We start from the raw sequence: 19,815 nt of genomic DNA on the forward strand, positions 1-19,815 counted from the left end.
TTCCTGCATGAGTCTGTCTTGAGATGGCTTTTGGCACATTAAGACCCTGTTAAAATCTCTCATGCTGGCACAAAGAAAGCATCTGGTAAGGACAAGACTTGAGCAATAAACACTATCTGAAGCACTTCTGGGTTCTCCATTTACCAACAGCTCCCTTTGTCACTCAAGGCGAGCATCTCAGCCTTGTTGCTGTGCTCCATGAGTGCTGGTGTCATCATGTTCACCATGTTTGTGCAGTAAAAGAAATGTGTACACGGTAGTAACTGGTTTTAAGAGAGAATTAGTCTGTTGGTTTAGAAATCCTGCCTCCTTCTGGTCCTGTTTTGGCATTGGCTGTAAATTCTGTCCTTAGCCTTATCTTTACAAAATGACACTCTGAGCAAATCCCTGACCTGAAACACTTTGCAGCAGGGATCTGTAATGGCATTACCACTCCTAGATAAAAGTACCCTCATTTTGTCAGTCACTGCTTGTTCTCTCTGAATTCCTCCTGTCAGTCATTCTGTTGAGAATGGGATGGGGCAGCTGACACAGATTTCTGGTTGGGGTGGTGGAGCTTATCTGGGTACAGCCCAGCTGTCTGGAGTGTTCCCTCTTTATGGCTGTGAGTGTAGTTTTTCTCCTTAAGAACTGTGAGTAAATCCACATGACTACTTACTCCTCTCTCTAGCGTTCCTGCTAAATGTTTCTCACATTAGATGGCACACTCCTATTCCTTTCTCCCAGTGGCCTGCTCCAGCTCCTCCCAGTTCAGATCTTCCTATACATTTTAGACTATGGCTTATCTCAGGCCCTAATGAAGATGTCAGATAAAATCCAGTACTAGCTGCAGATTTGCTTGTGCATGTCATCACTCTTATTTTTTAGGCAAGGGTTAGTCCCTTAAATTGCTCTTCAGTCTGTCATTTAATCCTTATTTTATTACTGCTGCTGCTGATTGCTGGTGCTACCAGGGCATGACAAAATGCCATATGCTATCTCAAAGCGGTCTCCACATGGATCAAATCAATAAGATACTCAAAGAATTATTTCTTTTTAATCTTTTGCATTCTAGGTACCCATGAGTCTGGGATTTTGTTCTTTTTATTTTGTTTCCATACACACAGCCCTCTCATGCCCAGAAGTGCTATTTTTAGTTCTAATTTACTGCACACATGTAATGTGTGGCAGCTTCACACATCTCTTCTCCTTGCTGCGCAGGCTGGTGATAAGCTCTTCCCTTCCCTCGTTTACTTAAATCCCTTCCCTTTGTGCTGTGAGGTGCTTTTATATCTCTGTAAGATTGCCTGTCTGGGCAGGTGTTCTGGTGGAGGTAGATCTATATAATTAGTAATAGTTTTCCCTTGTGGACTAGGCTACAGAGAGATGCTGGGTTCTGTAATATGTATTGACTGGACAATCTCTTTTGAGTGTTTTCTAAACAGGATGCTGGATCTCCTAGAAGCTCTGTTGTGTATGGAAGCATTATTTCCTATATAGAAGGCTTTTTCAATGCCCTTGGGATGTCCTTCGGAGAAAGACAGGTAATGAAATATATCTTCTATGTGTTCTAGTATATGGTAGCAGCCCCAGTGTTATGTTTCACAGAATGCTTTCTGAAAGCATCAGATGTAACAAAGTTATTTATGGTTTTAGTAAACCTTTCTGCACCTCTTGCAGTTTCTCCTGTGATGTTTTAGGAGAGTGTATAAGCAGGTGGAACAAAGTGTGGGCTTTTTAGTTCTTGGATACTCCCATGTGACTTCTGCACCAATTGTGCTGTGGAAATGAAAGACTGAGGAAGGAAACAAGAAAAAGTTAGCATTGGAGGCCTTTAAATTGTCCTGTTATGTGTCTGGCTTTGCCCCAGCTTTTCCTCTTCTCCCAGATAGTTGCATTCAGGCTGGCTTTGATAGCTGTGCAAATATTTGCAATTGTGAGGGGTCCCACTCCTCTGCAGAAAGCCAGGGAGAGGGGCTGCTCTGCTTTGAGGTATGGGGAGGGGAGGACAGTGAGTTGGGGATGGGGCCCTTACATAACTAGTTCTTGGAAAGATAGTAATGGGGAGAGAAAAAAAAGGGAGAGAAAAGCTCAAAGCAAAGTACTGAACGGGAAGGAGAGTCATCAATATGGAGGTGATATCCTGATGTATGGAAAGGGAGCATTTAAAATGACACAAGGTGTTGGAGAATAGCAGGCTGTTCTTTGCTCCTCTACTGCTCAAATATGGAGCTGAATGCACAGTAGTGGAAAACTTTCTGTAGAGAAACTGTTCTGCAAAAATTTATTTTGGGGAGGGGGAGAAAAGAATAAGAATGTAAATAACAATTTTCGTCCTTTGAAAATCAGGCAGTATGGCAGTAAATGCATTTATTTAGTTTACCTCCATGGATTTTCTCCCAAAAGTTCTTTCAAAACGGTGGCTGGATGTGATTTGGCTGCGTGTTACTCCTCATAGCCTGTGGTTTGCATGTTATTTTGTAGTGGCATACTAAACACTTAAATTTCTTTGCTTGTTGGATGGCAAAGTCATTCCTCCAGATTCTGGGCTGTCTGTATGCAGGCTTCTGCTGCACCTGTATTTTTGCTGAAACAAGTATCTGAGTGCTTTTCTTTGTTGTAGGCTGTGCTAGTCCCTTTCTCTGTGGCAGGAGGATCAGCAGTAGATGCTGGTCTGAGATACACAGGCAAGAAAGGAGCAACTGATCAGACTCTTCTCTGTTCCTCTGCTCTTTCACCTTCCAGTAAATCTGTCAAAATCTTCATCAGAAAGGTCCATGAGTTACCACAATTTAGTAAACACAATGGTGTAAGAATTGTTTCCTGACCCTGAGACCAGCCACAACAACCCAGCATCCACCCTTTCTTGCCCCTTAGCCAGGTAGCCCCAGGCATGCAGCTTGCCAGGAGCAGTTCCTGACCACAGTGGTTCCTGGTGTGTGTGCAGTTTGGGAGAGAGCTGCCTGGCCTGGACACTGCTGTGCTAACAGTGCAGAGGATACAGGGAGTGGTGTTTGGGCCCCCTCATTTGGATGTTTGCATATGGCCTGTGGGTCTGTCTTGCTCCTGGGCTGGGATTCATCTCAGCTGGTCAGCCTTACAGTCTAATGTAGCTGCCTGTGCTTCTGAAGTCTTTGGTGAGGATAGCTCATCTCAGTCTGGTGGCTGTGTACAATAAGACCGCCTGTCTCTTTCTCTGCATTGGCAAGAGAAGATCTTATCCACAGGGAGGTAAGATGAATCCCTCTGGAAAGGTGATGAATGAAAACCATCATGCCTGTTTTAGAGCTGGGAAGCTTTTGCTCTGCCAAAGCATGCAGAGTGTTGAGTGTATTGCAGGTGCAGCCGAGGCCACTCTGTGGAGTAAGCAAGGGCCAGAAATTTGGGATCAGCCCTGAGAGGCTGCACAGTGTTTTATGTGGAAATCAGATCAGTTCATCTCCTAAAGCTGCTCCTCCTTTTGAAGGCTCTCACTCCAGTAGGTGTCTGGTTTGAACTCTTGCAACGGTGTTTGTAGAGGCATGTTTCTTGCTCCCATCATCATGTCTTTCCCTTCTGTATTTAAGTATTTATCCTGGCACACGTTACTATGGAGCATTTCTGGCACTTAGATTTATTATCTTCTTCAATCTCATAAACTTTTTCTTTGGTATGGTTACATGTTTTGAAAGCTTGGGGAATTTGCTGCATTTCACACTCTTATCTTCAATAGCTTCCCTGTCACCTCCTCCTCCTGCCCCTTTTTGTTTGTCAGTGACCTCTGAAACTCTGCTCCCTTTCATTCCCATCCTGCCATTCACTGACTAAACCCAGTCCCCTCTGGCTTTAATTACTCAGCTGCTCTTCCTCTCCCAGATGATGTTGCTGCCAGGAGCTTCGCCCCCGGCCTTGGTGCGCTTTGTGCTCCCGCTCTCATGTCACAGTGATAAAACACCGCACTGGTGTTCTCTTGTTTGTTGGAGGTTTGTCCTTTTCCTCCCCCTTGGGAGTTTGCCTCTAATGAGAAACAGGGATGGTCTCTCTGCCAAGAGCGAGACCAGGAGCCTGGCTGTGCCACTGCTGAGGAGTGGCCTTCCTCTTCAGCTGACTCCCAAGCTCCTGTCCTGGCAGCTGTTGGAGCAGGGCTCTGTAGGAGGAGTGAGTCTGTTCCCTTCCTGAGGCATTGACCAGCGAGACTCCTGCCAAGCCAGAGGAGGCCAAGGAAGCTTGGAGGTGGCTGAGGGGAGGAAGGGGCTCAACTACAGCCAGGAAATACCCACAACACCCTGTGTGCAGTAGCTGCAGCTCTGTCAGGATTTTTTGAGTGGCTGAAACTTTGGGTAATATGGATCAGATGAAAGTTCTGTGGATTTGGGAAGGTTTTCTGTAGATGAAAGGGAAAGGATAGGATAGACTAGAGACTTAAAGCCAAAGTACTTATTTTTCTGGGTTTGTGTTTCTTGAAGGCGGTCTGGAGGTACAGAGTAAAGGGCTGATGTATTCTCTGTCTTTGGACTTTTACAGCCAAGGAGCTGTCTGAACTGGTGGCTAGGCTTCCCTTGCTGTGTTGGATTCCTGTTGCCAGGCCTTTCTTACATCAGCTTGTCTGATCCCTTTTTAAGTTATGCACACTTCTGGCATCTCGGAGGTTTCCTGTGGCGATGAGTTCCCCACTTGGGTTATGCAGTGTGTTGTGTTCATGTGAGAGCACTCTGCTCCAAGGTAAAAGCTTTCTTGTGCAGGAGCATGCTGAACTACTTCCAAGTGTGACTCCACTTTTTGTCCAGCATTAGTGAGATGGTGACATTTTAATTCTACCAATATATGGAAGATGCACAACCAAGAGAGGTGATAAGGCCTCACATTGCTACGGAGATGGGGTTGATTTTTTTAATATCATTCTCAGATGTTTGTAAAGCCCCGTGTTTGATTTCTAGGTGCCTGTGGGAGCAGACAAGTCTGCAGTGCTCTCCAGTGTCATTGAGGAGCTGGTGAGGTTCCGCACGAAGGTCCGTCATTACGCGCTGGCTCTGCCGGAAGCAGCAGACGCTGTGCCAGGAGAGGGTGCGGCGGGAGCCAAGGAACCCAAACAGGAGCAGAAGGAAAAGAGGAAGCAGCTAATGCGCGAGAGAAAACCCCTCTTGGAGGCTTGTGACAGTCTGCGTGGAGACCTTGCTGCCTTTGGAATCCACATAAAGGTAGAAGAGAGTAACCCTCTTTGTGAGAGTCTCAGTCACTTTTTAAGACAACACTTATTTTTGTCCTTCATTCCCCTTCAGCAGCTTGTGGTGGTGTGCTCTGCTCCATGTGTGACTGCAGTAGCAGGAGGTGAAAGTCAAGCCCTTGTCTGGCTATGCTGCTGCCTTCTCTTCTGCTCCCCTTCAGCCTGGTGTCTCCATGCAAGCCACTGAAAATCCCATAATATTCAGAAATCCCTAAGTTGCCCAAGTTAATTCAGAAGGAAGGGTGTGAGTAATGTGTGGAGTCTTAAAAAAGATTGCAAAGGAACTGGGAAGTAAACCGAGATGACTTGTGAAAATAAGGCCTTCCTTCTATCCTCCCCACCCAAAATAAGTCTCCATGAGAAAGCCTCTTCCATCTTCAGCAGCTTCATTCCCAACTGTTCCTGAGCCACAGGGGCTTTGCCCAATTCCTGTACCACTCCTCTCTCCATCCTGCTTTCTACTTTTAGCCTACACCTAATGCCAGTGTTCCTTTCCATTATCTCAGTGGCATCTCTGGCTTGAGAGAAGACCCTCTATGGCATTACTGCCTCCTCCTGGTTCCAGGGAGCTGCATTACTTCTTTAAAGTGCTGCTTCTTCCACTTCCTCTTGGTCACTGCCCTTCTTGCCTCCATGAGGCGAGGGTCAGTGTTGCTCCTTGTGCACAGAATAATCCTCCACATTCTCTCCCTCCATCCAGTTTATGCTGCTCATTTTTCCTTTGCTTGGGAACTGATCCTGGCAAGTCTGGTTCCATGGTTTTACCAGTGGGAGGATGGAAAGCACAGTGACATCAGGGAGTGACAGCACACATCCGCTGCAGCTGCCGAGCGTGAGGGCTGTGACTCGTCAGCGCTCCTGTTACAGCGGAGCGTGGTCGGCGCTCTCCTCTCTCGGATGACAGCGAGCGCGCCGACACAAACTGGGGTGAGGGCCAGAGCATGGTGGTGGTGCTGAGCTGCAGCTGTGAAAGGAAAGGGAAGCTGGAACATCTGCTTCCTCTAACTTGTTTGTAAATCCCCACTAAACTCATCTGTCAAGCAAGTTTGCAAATCCAAACAACTGTGCTGAGACAAAGTCTTGGAGAAGCAGCCTGCCTTTTCATCTATTGGAAAAATGCTGCAGCCCCACCTCCATCCTTTCACAGATTTGTTTTGGTTTGCTTTTAAAGGGATTTACATTTGAAAACCCCACAAATTAGCCAGGATTCAAACCATTCCATTTATTAAAAAAAATTTGTAATAACCTGAAGGTCAGCATAATATGTCCCAGAATAGATTGCTTCAGAAGACAAAGCACACATGCACTTACAAGCACACATAGCAAGCATCCAAAGCTGAACTCCTGCTTTTTTTGCTGATACTGTGAAAGTATCCCAGGGGGTGCTGTGAAGTTTGCTCATACCTTGCTTTTGCAGATCCCAGAGTCCTTAAACTGAGTGGTGCAGCTCTGCAGTTCCTCACACAGGCTCACCAAAGCACATGCGCAACAAGGCATGGCCTACACAAAGCAGGGCTCTCCCCACCCTCTTGCTCATCATGAGTCTGCCTGGCTGGGTCAGCTGATGCCAAAAATGCCCCAGTAAAACAGCCCCTAACAGGGGTCCTGCTTGCCTAATAAGTGCTTGAGGAAGTTACTTGAATTTCTCATTTCTACCCAGCCTCTCATTTACACAAAACTTTTGAGCCTCACACTGTGCATTCATTAATGCCTCTGCCAGCATGCTGCCCTCTGTCATGCGAGGCTCAAGCAAGCCAGCAACTTCTCAAGTACATGTGCTGAAGGAAAAGCAGTGGAACAGATGAAGCAGACAAGCCTCAGCTCCACCCAGTGCAAACCAGGAACCCGTCTGGTTTGAGGCAGGGCAGGGAGGGGGTGGCTCAAGTCGAAGCTTAAATTCCTTAAAAATCAGCTTTGTAGAAAGGGTAATTTCTCCTTCAGGTTCTAGCTTGTGATTTCCCTACTCTGGTTTCGTCTGTCAGGTTGCTCAACGCAAAGGATGCTGGCTGAAGTTACATAACTTGCAACAGACTGATTAAAAAAATCCATGTGTCTTTTCTTGGCATTGTAGCATGCTTGGAAGCTATGTTACTAAGTGAAATGTAGTAATTAGGTATTTAGGCATCAGAAAGTTTTCATTTTAATGTTAAAAAAAAATTTCAACATTTCCACCTACTGTCATGAGTCAGCACTCATGGAATGTTATCATGTGTCAATGTTCAGATTAACTTTTATTTTCAACCACTGCAATCAAACAGCTGGTTTTAAATAGAACGTTCAATTTAGCTGTAATATTGCCTTTCAAAAGTATGACAGTATCTCATTACAGATACTAAAATCAACAGGCTTCTGTCCTGAGTTCAGAAGATCAAACACATTCAGCAGTATATTCTTACGTATTGAGTGTGTTTTTTCAGGAACATGAGCCCGTGAGACTTGAAAATACAACTGCATGAGTTGAGCAGAAGCTACTCACGTGAGAGGCTACACCCCTCTGCAGCATCCCATGCTGAAGAGGTGACATTTCTACTGTGTATTTCTTCCCTCTGAGCTGCAAAAAATTGTCTAGTTTTGTTTTACAGCTGTGAGCATTATTAGTAGCAGTGGCATTCCTGTGAGATTGTATTGCCACTGGATGAATAGCTCTGCTGAGTGAATCTTGGTTAAAAGCTGTGATCCAGACTGGTGAGATTGACCTGCTTACTTTTTCTTACAGGACAGAGCTGCTGTTTCAACCTGGGAGATTGTGGAAGGAGGGCAGACAGAGAAGCAGACTGAGAAAAAAAGCTGATCCTTCATCCTTGGACTTGTTTTTTATTTCAGCTTCTTTGGCAACTATTGTAAATACTAATTCTTTAAAAATAAAATCTGTTGAACAGAATGGCTAAAAATGATAGCGTGTAATTTGAGCAAAACTGTTGGCACTACTGCTTGGTAAATAAATACAGGCCTTGCAGCACAGGTGGTGGAAGCATCCAGAATACAAGGCAGCATGGGAGCAGCTGCACTGACTTGCACAGACATGGGTCTGTTCTACTGCAGGAGCTGCCCCAGCCCCAGGCACTCTGTGATCTGCCCTCACCCTGCTGTGTTGGTGACCTGACACGGAATTTAAACATAGTGAAGGCAGAGGCAAGAACTTAGGCCTGTCTTTAAGGTGAAAACAATTTATTTTATACCTGTTGGTTTAAGAATTCTATTCCTCTCAGACATAGCAGTGGGGGATACTTTTAACCTTGAATTATTTCCATATTGCAGTGGTGCTGCTTTGGTCCTGTGAAACCTTCACCTGTAATATGATGGTATCCAGTTACCTGTAAGGCTTGGTATCTTCTGTTTGCTTCTGCACTGAATACATGGAGATGGCTCTAGCACTGGGAGTGCAGCATGCTCAGGCTCTCTCCAGAGGCGGGAAGATAAAATTAGTATGTTTACTTTTCACCTGTTCAGTTACCTTTTTGCTGGCCCTGGCTGCTGTGGCTGTGGGCAGAGCTGCAGAAGCCTCTCTTACACCTGAGGTGACCTGTGGTCCAAGGCCTGTGTTGATATGGGGCTGGTACTTACCTGGTACCTGCACTTCCCTTAAATCAATTTATGAAAACATAAAAACCAAGAACCTGGGTTCATCTACAAGGCACCTGTGTGTTTTCAAAGTATCTGTTCAAAAAGATAAAAGGCTTTGTTTTATACTGAGAATAAAATGTGTAGCTGTTTTTCTGCTCCCTTTCTCCATTATCTGTACTTCCAGAGAAGCGTGGGCTGTCACTTCATCAGCACTGGGGCAGGTGCTTATTTGACACAGCTGGTATTGTACATGTGCTCGAGGCAGTGTTGTTCTAGCAAAACAGAGTGAATGGGGAGCGGGCAGCTCAGCTGCTGTGTGAAATGGGATCGGCACACACCAAACAAAGTCCAGTCAGTTTGCTATTATTTTTATTTCCTACCAAAAGAAACTGCTACATTTCCAGAATGTTTAAAAATTGTAACAATTTGTATACATTAGTGAATAACAGAGTTACAACTTCTGTGTAGTTTTAAAACCAACACCGCATGTTGAAATCTGTACTGAGCTGTTAATTGGTTGAATTCACTTACAAATGTCATTTAGATTATAATACCACTGATGTTCTAATTACAAGAAAAAATTGCTTATTTTAAAGGAAAGGCAGTAGCTGTTTTAAAATCAGTTTTAACTTTCTGATTTCATTTAAAAGTAGTCAGGTTTCTCAAATACATTTAAGGGGAGGAAATAATAGCTTAAGTTTGCCCAAAGTTGTAGACAGTTTACAAAACTGCTTAAATTAAACACTAAAACTTCATCTCTGAAGAGTAGTCTGTGAACCCTCATAGAGCAACACAAGCAAACACTTAAAATCCTATTTTAAAAATAGGTAACTGGTTTAAAAAGAAAAAATGCATCAGGGTGAGGTAGTAGTCACAGTGCATCCAGAAATACCAACTCTAAGGGCTGAAGGGAAATACTTGGAGTAGCCTTTCTGATTCCAGGTGCTTTCTGCAGGCAGCTCTTGCAGGGAATGAGAACACAGTCTGACTCGTCTGTGAAACACCACAGTCAAGCTGCGAGCACTGCAAGAGTGGCTGTGCTGAACAGGCAACATCTGCTGCAGTAACCGGACGCGTTAATGTGCTTGTTCCGGCGCTTTAATGAGCAGGAACACTTGGAGCTGGATTGGAGGTTCAAGGGCAATACCCACTTAAATTTTCTTTGCATGAACTTGCCTCCCTCTCCACTGTGGTTTAGTCCCCACAAGCTTTGACTAGATCTCCAAAAATTTAAGGAATGGTCCTGTGCAAAATCCCACAAAGTTCTGCTTTACACCTAACGCTTGCCTGCTCTGCCAGTGCACCAGAGTGGTGTGGCCTTGACAGTGTCTGTCTGTCCTGCAAAGATCAAGCAAAAGCCTCTATGCTTTTTGCTCTAAAAACTCCTGCTTTCTGCAGTACTAAGTACTGCACCTGAAGCTCAAACACCGACCACCCTTTTTCTGTTCCTGTCTTTGACTTGCAGCGTACGCTGCCTGCACACTGCTAATGAAGGTACAGGTACTTGCCGTGGGCTGCCTTTTGTTCCTTCAACTTGTATTCCCGCTGGCTCATCACTTCCCACCTACGGATCTGTGTGCTGGTCTGCTCTGAGCTCTAACCCAGCAGGCAACTGGAGTTTTAACAGCACTTAACTCTTCCATGATCACTGAGAGCTGAACCAGTTCTGCTGGGTATCACCGAGTTTCTTGTGCCGCCTAGTACCTCTCCAAATGATAATTTCACAAGTTCATCGTATCCAGTTCCAGATGAGTCAAGACCAGAAAAAGAAACAGGAATTTATTTCTTTTTCAGGTGAGCCTAATTATTGTTTAATGAATTTTACTGCTAAGATGCCTATAGGTATCTTCATTCTGCCAAGGGGGAACCTTTTAAAAAAGTAACACAAGAAGACATTACAGGAAGGGGTGCCTTGTCCAAGTGAATGCTGCCTCTGGGACTGGGAATGGGAAAAGGCAACTAATTACATTCAAAATCTACAGCAACTCTCATGCATTCCCTTTCCAAAGAGGCTTACTTCTTGCTTCTTACTATACTAGCGTGGCAAAAAATGAAGTGCAATAGCTAATTCTAGACAGAGGGTCTAAGAATGACAAGTGACAACCTTGGTGCAATCCAAGAAATTCAGTTGAGCTGGTGGAAGAATTTTATCTAAATATCAAGTGCATTTTTTTGCTCTTCACACTTTAGTTATTGCTCAATAACTATCAAAAAGAACAGGAATACTTTCAGTTTAGTTTTATTATATTATAACAGATCTGCAACTACAGCTTATTTCAGCCAAAACATTTTTGTATCCCAAACTCTTAAAAAATATCTACATTAATCATATTTTTCTATTCTTAAAAATAAAAAATATCTACCTAACATACCAATGCTGCTACAGCACTTGAAAGGGTGCATTATGTAAATTCTACGGTACATGTAATTACTCTTGCAGTCACTGTTCTTCCTTTTCTTCTTCTCTGCTGTTTTGGCTTCAGGTTTCAAAAAGTTTGTTAAAAGCTGTTCCAACTTCTGAAACCATGTCAGAGGCTGTCATTGAACGTCCGAATTTTTGAAAGGCTTGGTGGTTAGACTGCCTCGTGAGAGAGCAAGCTCCAAATGCAGCCACTAGAAAGGGATTTTGACTGAAAGGAAAAAACCAAAAAACAACATTATAAAGAGAATACAAACACTTCTGTGCTATTTATAAGGTGGTGGACATCATCTTTGTACTCGTAAATGTTGGTCAGCATTACCAGGAAGGCCTCTTAGGCAAACACCTTCTCAGACTCTTGCACTGCAGAGCATCTTTGAACTTTTTTTAACAAATGCTTCCCTACCCATGGCACAGCATGTGACTGAGTGAGAAACACCACCAGGGCCAAAGCATGCAAAAGGACAACACAGGCTTAAAAAGTGGGTAAGGTGTTCCATGTCTAGCTTTACTGATGTGAAGATTCTTTCCTTCAGAGGAAGACCGAAGTCTCACCTGAGCCTTTCAAGCCCCTTTTCTCTCCACTCACTGGGTAATTCCATTTAGTTTTGTCTTGCAGGGGTGGGGGAAGGTCTTGGGGATGCAGACAAGAGATGGATGTTTTTCAACAGGGCCATAATGACTGCTCCAGGGCTTTCATTAGATCAGCTTAAAAGGGGTAGAGTGGCAGGTGAAGACCCCAACACAAATTAAGGCACACTGCTGAAATGCCTCCTGCACACTTACGAACTGCACAAGAGAGTGGACCCAGAACAGACCTCTCTCTAATGCTGAGCCTCGCCTTGAGAAGCCAGCACAGTCCAGAGCCAGCTCCAGCTGCCACCTCCAGAGCACCTTTTCACAGGCTGGGCCATGGGAGTCACTTCTGCTGCCTTAAAACAGAAAACGACTGCAGAACAGTTCAGCAGCCAGAGCTGCACTCCAGGTTCTGGCTGATCAAAAACCTCACAAAGCTCAGTCTCAGCCGAGCATTGCTGCCTGGCAGACACTAAGGACCTCCTGACTCCTCTGCCAAGTGAGAGTTTTGGGAAGAATCCCAATGTAAAACACAGGCAAAGCAGGACATGACTTTACAATTAGGTGTTACCTAAGCAGAATTTCCATGCACTCATCAAGGTGCAGGAGTATTCAAGCGACCTTGAGACTTAATCTTGGATGCCCAAATACTGCTCTGAAACAAGAGCTGTGCACAGGCTCCTTGGCTCAAGACAGCTAAAGCACCATACTCCAAAGGCATCAGCATCCTCTCTACTTTAAGTGAGGAACCCTACCTACTGTACCAGTAGCACCCCTGAGAGCCAGTGCAATCTCAGTGTTTGAAAATCCCTCTGTACAGACCCTCTGTGAAATGCCAGAGCCAGGCACAAACTGGAAGGACTGGCTGGATTGCCTACAGTGCCATCTCCAAGCAGATGCCCTGACTCACTGAACCCAAAAAGCTCCTTCTTTCCTGCAACACACGAGGTAGGCAGGATTGGTACAGCAGGTGCCTGTGAAGGGTCACCTTAACACCACTGCAGGAGACACAATGCATCGCTGATGCCAATTACACTTTCCCTTCATCTATAAAATAAAGGCGTTTCCGAGCAAGCTGTTTAGAAAAGCCACAGGAGCTCAAGTCAGGAGAGCCTGGAGAACACATGCTGTGTTTGCTAATCTTTCCAACAATTTAACACTGCTGTGCTGTACCCCATGCAAAAATGAAGTCACTCTTTTAAGGACTTAAAACAGAATTCCCCCTTTAGTGGCAGCTACAACTTCAGATACCCAGAATGACAAAGGAAACCAAGATTGTGTATGTTAGATTTCAGAATTCCGAAGTCTGGTTCAACTGGTCCCTCATTCCCCCCGGGGTACCTCATGCAGTGTCCCTGTGGTAACACAGGCACAGGCTGGATAACTCCCATGCACATCTGATACTGTGCACCTGCATGCAGCATCCCAAAGACTACAGAAGGTCTCCACTCCTCAAGCTTCCAGAACTCATTACTTACTGAGAAGAGAGACTGTTAACTCCCTCACTGCTTATGCTCCTTTCAACTTTATTTAAAGCTGCTGCTTTCACAGAAAGACTACATGACTACCTGGGCCAGCTAGTGTGGCAGGAATTGACATAATTTAACTAAGCAGCCAACAGCCATCTGCATGGCTGCTTTATGTACAACCGAAGTGGACTGCCATTTGGCTTTATAAGAATTACTCTCTTTGAAACTGTATTTTATTTGCAAGTTTCAAAATACCTGCCCCACTGAATTACTCAGGCACAATGCAGGACAATTCACCAAAACAGAAATAACAAAGGCAAACAACATGTCTTTTGAATTACAGAGATGCTATTGCCAATGACCACCACTTATTTATCCTTCATACTTTCTGTCTACATTCAATTGTTTTGAAAACACCTACCTCATACATAAATATCCTTGCAAACAGATCCAGAGGCTGTTCTTCTGCCCCAGACTTGGGAGATGTTAGATTACTGAAGGGTTTGTCTTATTAAAATTATTACTGTTATGTAGACTGCTCTAGAACACCCTTACACTTTTAAAAAGTACATGGATACCTTCTTACCAAAACCTCCAATTTCATTTGGAAATTCACATAGCAGGTCTACAACAGTTGCCACAGGTGAACACAGACTCACAGCAATTAAGTTATTAATTAATATTCATACCCATTTGTTTTTTCAGCTCCAGCAACAAATGCCCAGTGTGCCAAGACTCCAAGAGAACCAGAAAGGAGGTCCCCCTGTCCACCACATCTCCGGCTGCTTCCTTCGTGACTGCACACAAGTACTGTGAACAGACAAACCAAAACCAAAGTCATGTGCTTTTCCCCCTCCATTTACAGTGACAGCACTGCAGCTGCAAGGGTGACCCTGAGGCACACGGCAACTCATAGTTGAGAGACTTAACACAGGCAGTAGAATACGATGAAATACACTACTCTTAAAAAAAAAAATAAATTGCATTAACATTTTTAAAAATACTTTTCTCATTACCTTTTAATCCTTTGCAAATAACATTGCACAATGTGCACGCTTTCTCCACTTCACTCAGGCTGCACAGGTGAGTTTAGTTATTCACATGCCATAATGAGCCATCACCCCAAACTGGACCGGGTCCCTCACAAAGTCATTGCACAAACACAACTCTTCAGCGTCTCTGAGTTTGCAAATATAAACCAAGGTGTTTACAAAAAGCAAATGCAATACAGGACTAAAATCTCAAATGTTCTACCACGTCCATCATGAAAATACTTTATTGAAACAGCCTTTTCCTTAGGCTTTGTAAAAACCACATGCAAGACAGATTCGTTTTTTTCTGCCAATAAACTGTGTCTCACCATCCGTATATGTTTCTGTCAGCAGTGTCACTGTGGATAGACTGTGTCAGGGTATCAGATGTTACATTTCTATTTTAAATACACAAAGGACCTTGGTCAAATTGATCTCTTTGTGCAGCTTTAACTATGAAGAACATGCAAATGGTTTCACTACATTTAACTCCTTTGTTATCCACTCTCAACAAGCCCAAGCAAGAAGCCTAGAGGACATATAAGGCACACAAAAAGAAAACAGCATCAATTCTGCTCCCCTTTACCATACTCTCTCTTGTGGGTATGTACCTAGCCCTTAGCTTCTTTTTTTGCTTGGCTCTGAAAAAAACCCCAGGACAGATTTATTTTCCTCTCCTAGGAGAATGGAAGAGCTGGCAGAATCATGACTGGCCAAGTGGTGATCCTTAGCATCTCCACTCAGCTACTGCAGGATTCAGGACTGTGCACACAATCACTTCTGTGCTGCTGAGCATGCCAAATATACAAGCAAAGGATAAAGCAAGACCAGGCATTGCTTGGGCAACAGCTCTTACCTCAAGCCTGGGCTGGGTTTCTCCAAACTGTATAAACAGAGCAGCCCAGGTGTTTTAGAGGGAGTACTGTCCATATTTTTAACATTTATAACCATTTTTATCTTTCAAACTAATGGAAAAAATTTACACAGAACTGAAGGACTTGCAGATACATCTTCCTAAATAGCAAATGGTAAAAAACTACATAATGCCAATGAACCCCTTCCAGTTCATTATGTGCAGCAGCGAAGAATTGCACTTCGCTCCCATTTCCTACCGATTCTTGCAGCGGTAATTGCGGGGCTCACGAGGCCAGGCAGTTGTGCGTGTTTGCTGCCACTGAGAGGGCAAAGATTCATTAGTCACCACGAGCACAGCACACACCACTGCAGCCTTGCCAGCAGTTCATTTTCCCAATCACTCTTCTCCCCTTCCCCCTCCCCCTCTCAAATTAAGATTCTGGATGTGTTTCTCAGTGAGCAGTAGCTAATGTCAAATTTCACAAGTGTAATGCCCTTCTGAGTTAGCTATCTGAAGAAGGTATGCCCTTTCAGGTGGCACGATTTATTCTCAGTTTTATTTTAAATACAGTGCTTTGGAGAAATTATCTCTAATTCTACTACTTTGAAGATGCTATCTCACCAGATTTTCACTTTGAGGGCTTGAACTCCTGGCAGGAGGCAGGATGGAAATCCTCTGTTCAAAAGCTTTGGGGCCTTCTGACTGACAGCTGAGCACAAGCCCCTGCTTATTAGCTGCATGTCACCATCTGCCACTATTCTGTAGCCCCACAGCCTTCCAGTCATTTTTGAGCTGTACAGGAAAGCAAGATCTCCTCAAACTAGGCCAATTATAATACTCTGCTAAATTTACCAAAAAAAAAAAAAAAAAAAAAAAGAAGTGGTCTTTTGTTTGTGGTTTTAAAAAGTAAGTCTCAAATATGTGCAGACTACTTCACAGGCAACAACAAAAGCAGACCTTTGTACTCTGCACACAGATGCTGGAAAACAAATCCATGGAATACCTTCAAAGAAGCAGAACTAGAGGAAATTCACTCGAATGAGGAGGGAAAGATATAACACAATTCTTGTGCAGAGGCTTGGTTGATCAAAGAACATCTCAAAATAAAAGGATGATGAACATGACAACAGGCAATGGGAAAAGGATTTAAAAACATCTCTGAATTACAGTCATTATTAAAAGCTTTTAAAATATAAGAAGGAATCCCACAGTGGCATCAAGACAAACCAGCACACTGCCAAACCAACACAGGATGCTTTTCCCAGCCTTCTCCTAGAACAACAAAATAAAACTGCTGTCTTCACGCTCCCCGAGTGCAACATCCCCCACTGAATGTCCGAGCCCTGCTGAGAAGACACTTCCAGCAGTTCTTTAAGGACCATGGGGCTGAAGCCTTTACGTTGCACTGAGCAGTCACAACCAGTGGCAATGTTACAAGGCCTCAGTTAGCTGGACATGGCTGAACAGTCAGCTATGATGCCGAGAAGGTGGGCAGTTCTATTCCCTGGAAACATGCACAGCACTCTATCTGCATGAGGATGAAGCTTTTTTTGATCTGTTGTTCAGTGAGGCTGTAGCATGTTCAGCTAGGGATGGGCATGTACACGGTTCTTGGAAGAGCTGAGGAGACCAAGATGACTGGATGCAGGACAACAAGGAAACTACAAAGACTGAAATCACCACCATGTATCAATTTTGAAAAGGCAGCAGCCAGGGCCACTTAAGGTCAATTAGTCTGACACCAGTCCTGATCAAAACAACAGAGAGGTTCAGTTATAGCTCAACTGACAGAGTGTAAGAGACAGAAACACAATTAATGCTGGCCAAGCTGGCTGTTAGAGCAGGGTGTCCAGTTCTGTTTTCTGATGGGTCTGGGCAACCAAATCTGACGTCATTACTTCTCAAGGTGATGAATCAAAAAAAACCCACCTCAGTATAAGTAGCAGACAGTTTTTAAATGAAAACTGATTTATGCCAAGTAACTCTCAGGGGAAAAAAAAAACCTACCCAACTCCCTAGCACTTATCCATGCAGCACACATATACTAGCAGAAGAAAAGGCTAGATAAAATAAGTGTCATCACTGAAGAAATGCCTGCAAGGAGATCTGCTAGAGTCAGAAAAACCACAGTCCTATTCAACAGTTTCAACACAGTCTCAGCAAGTAAACATCACATGAATACCACCAGAGCTTTAGGCAGCAAATACAACACGTATTTGCTCACATATAATCACACAGATTCCTTATGTACCTAAATCCATGGAAGTAATTTGTACTGAAATGAGTGCAGCAGAAACAAAAAATTGAAGGCTGTCATACTGACAGAATACTGGAAAGTAGAAATTCAAGAGTTTTAGGCTCCAAACAATTCAAAACTTTGCCCCAGGCTTTCTGGGTCACTATGGCCAAGTCATTTAGTAGTGCTATGTTTAATATATTTCAGGCCATAAAATATTCTCAAGAAGGGCTGAAAAGGGAGTGATGGCAAGATACACATTAATATTTGTGAAAGCATTCAGACCATGGTGTCACACTTAGCTGTATCATTGCCAAGTTTTAAGCTGAAAAACTCCCAGCCCAAATTTTGCTGCTGCCAAAAGCCCAGAAGAATGACCTATTTATGAGTATTGTGTGCTTAATTAAAAAAACAAAACCACACATTCTGTTATGTAAATGAAAATAGCTGTCCTCTCTTTGAATGAAAAAAATCAGAATGCAGTAGTTTTGCTGACCTCAAGCACTACAAGTTAACTTGGAAGCACAGATTTTGATGTGGCTGTATGCAGGCAGCACCATTTGCAATGCCAGCTCCTAGACACATCACAGTTAGAAAACCAAAGTAGTAGAAAAGGCAGTGTGTGTCTGCTTGTTCCTGACCCACCATGTTCACCCAGTAGTGAAAAAAAGAAATGAATCTCTGGGGTGGCTTTTACTGCTGCATTTAGAGCACAGCATGTGAAATATGGTATAGTTTAGTTCTGATGATGGTCAGAAGGCTGAAGAGCCTCTGTGAAATATAACATTTATTGAGACTGCAGACTGAAAGACTGGAGATTTAAATTTAGCTCCTGAATCTCAGACATCCTGAACAAATTCCTTGCACTTGTTTTCCTCTTACAGAGGAGGAGTATTACACTCACCCTAATGTGGGCAGGAATCAATGTATGAAACATGACCATTTGAACTTCTGATATGACCCAACTGGATCGGATCAGCTAACAACAGCCACCCCACACAACAAACACACTCTAGTTTAATTAAAAGGCTTAAGATTTCCATTTTCTATGCAAATAATGTAGCTATCAAGGATCATTTTGCTCCATCAAATACAAGATTTAGACCTTTATCAGATTTTTAATAAAATCTCTTACTAATATACATCTCTGACCTAGCATATACTTATACTAGTAAGAAATCTATCTTTTTCCTTTTGCAAGTTAGTTCACAAAAGCATGTAGCTGGAGATCATGGACTCCCAGAAACATGTCCCAGAGTGCATATAGACAGGGAAACCAAGTTTAGTGACTCTGGCTGAGGAAACAACTCAACTGGTGCGGAAAACGTAAGTTGGCTTTTATATAAAGGGTGCTTATACTTTTTTATTCCCTAATCACGCTTTTAAAACTTAGGTAAGTCCTTGAGTGCAAGATAGAGCAGGCAACTGAAGTTAGCCGAAAGTGACCCGAATTTTACACCAGTTCTGTTGGACAGGCACAGGAGCCAGGGGCCAGGTGAACAGTGCCAGGGAGAAGCTGGCTGGGCTGCAGGTGCCATAGACCCCACAGTGGCACCAGGGACAGGAACCATCACCTTCCCATTTTGCTCATTCTGCAGAAGCAGGACTGGAGACAAAGGTGCTGCCTCTCAGTTAAAAATCTCGGTGAGTTTTGCTCAGCAGCTGTGAGTGAGCCAGGCAGTGACAAGCACTGAATAGATTCCTTTTTCCAGCTGTGTAGGGAGATGAATGGCTGGAATTAGAAGTAGTGCTTGGGGACTTATGGCAAGAGTTGGATTTTTACCCCATAGTCAGTACTCAGTATTCTGCCTCACATACTTCCTTGCTTCTCTTCACCATGGCTGCAGCTGAGCAACTGGAGAGAAACAAAATTTGGCTACTGGTTCTTGGGAAAAGTAACAGGATGGTTCCCATAAAAGCCTGCCTTTTGGAAGGTAAGAGGGTCAAACACAGAAAAGCTCATTATAATGCTTAAAAATGAAAATTCAAATCCTCTGATTCAAGGACCTAACCAAATTTTAAACATGTTAGGAACTAAGGCTGGTATAACCACACTTTATTATTGACCAGTTCTCCAAAGAATAATAAAAAAATAACCTTAGAGAGCTGTGCCATAGTGAATAAAAGCTGACTTACCTTTTACCCACAGGCTGAGTACTCATTCCTACCCTGGTCAGTGATGGCACTGATATCACCTACCAAGAGCATGGTGAAGCTCATCTTTGTAGAGCAGGGAATCAACAACTGTAGACCAAGCTATAATGTGAAATTGCAAAAGGAAAGAGAAAAGAGTATATAAAACTTAATTTAAAATCTTGGTGATTAAGTTTACAGGCCAGTCAGCAGCTCACTACTGAAATGGAGACAAATTTTAGAAAAACCTCCTTTATAGTGGAGGACTCCTACTGCTTTCACAGAAGCCAGTATGTGACTGAGGCCATAAGCAATCACCTGCATCAGCTAGTCTGGTCTGTGAAAACAA

At 43.6% G+C, this 19,815-nt stretch overlaps 2 protein-coding genes across 5 annotated transcripts in view; one reads left to right on the plus strand and one right to left on the minus strand.

Annotated features, from left to right (window-relative positions):
- Positions 1–8,895, plus strand: part of CARS2 (cysteinyl-tRNA synthetase 2, mitochondrial (putative)) — a 35,652-nt gene extending 26,757 nt beyond the window's left edge. For 2 of the 4 annotated variants that reach the window (XM_017737000.1, XM_017737001.1), the window contains 3 exons: positions 1,425–1,523; positions 4,896–5,156; positions 7,899–8,895. In XM_017737000.1, the coding sequence (XP_017592489.1) occupies positions 1,425–1,523; positions 4,896–5,156; positions 7,899–7,973 (435 nt within the window). In that variant the 3' untranslated portion in view covers positions 7,974–8,895. Of the gene's footprint in view, positions 1–1,424; positions 1,524–4,895; positions 5,157–5,882; positions 6,110–7,599; positions 7,700–7,898 lie in introns of all 4 variants that reach the window. The other 2 variants (XR_001862884.1, XR_001862883.1) reach the window with 2 other exon arrangements.
- A 203-nt stretch (positions 8,896–9,098) lies between these two features.
- The window catches only part of NAXD (NAD(P)HX dehydratase), a 50,721-nt gene continuing 40,004 nt past the window's right edge, over positions 9,099–19,815 (minus strand). Inside the window, exons 10-11 of the mRNA XM_008635872.2 lie at positions 13,900–14,020; positions 9,099–11,376 (exon numbers count right to left, since the gene is read on the minus strand). Coding sequence (XP_008634094.2) covers positions 11,226–11,376; positions 13,900–14,020 — 272 coding nt within the window. The 3' untranslated portion in view covers positions 9,099–11,225. The remainder of the gene's footprint in view (positions 11,377–13,899; positions 14,021–19,815) is intronic.

This window comes from Corvus brachyrhynchos, unplaced genomic scaffold (assembly GCF_000691975.1).
Source record: "Corvus brachyrhynchos isolate BGI_N302 unplaced genomic scaffold, ASM69197v1 scaffold83, whole genome shotgun sequence".
Taxonomy (NCBI): Eukaryota; Metazoa; Chordata; class Aves; order Passeriformes; family Corvidae; genus Corvus; species Corvus brachyrhynchos.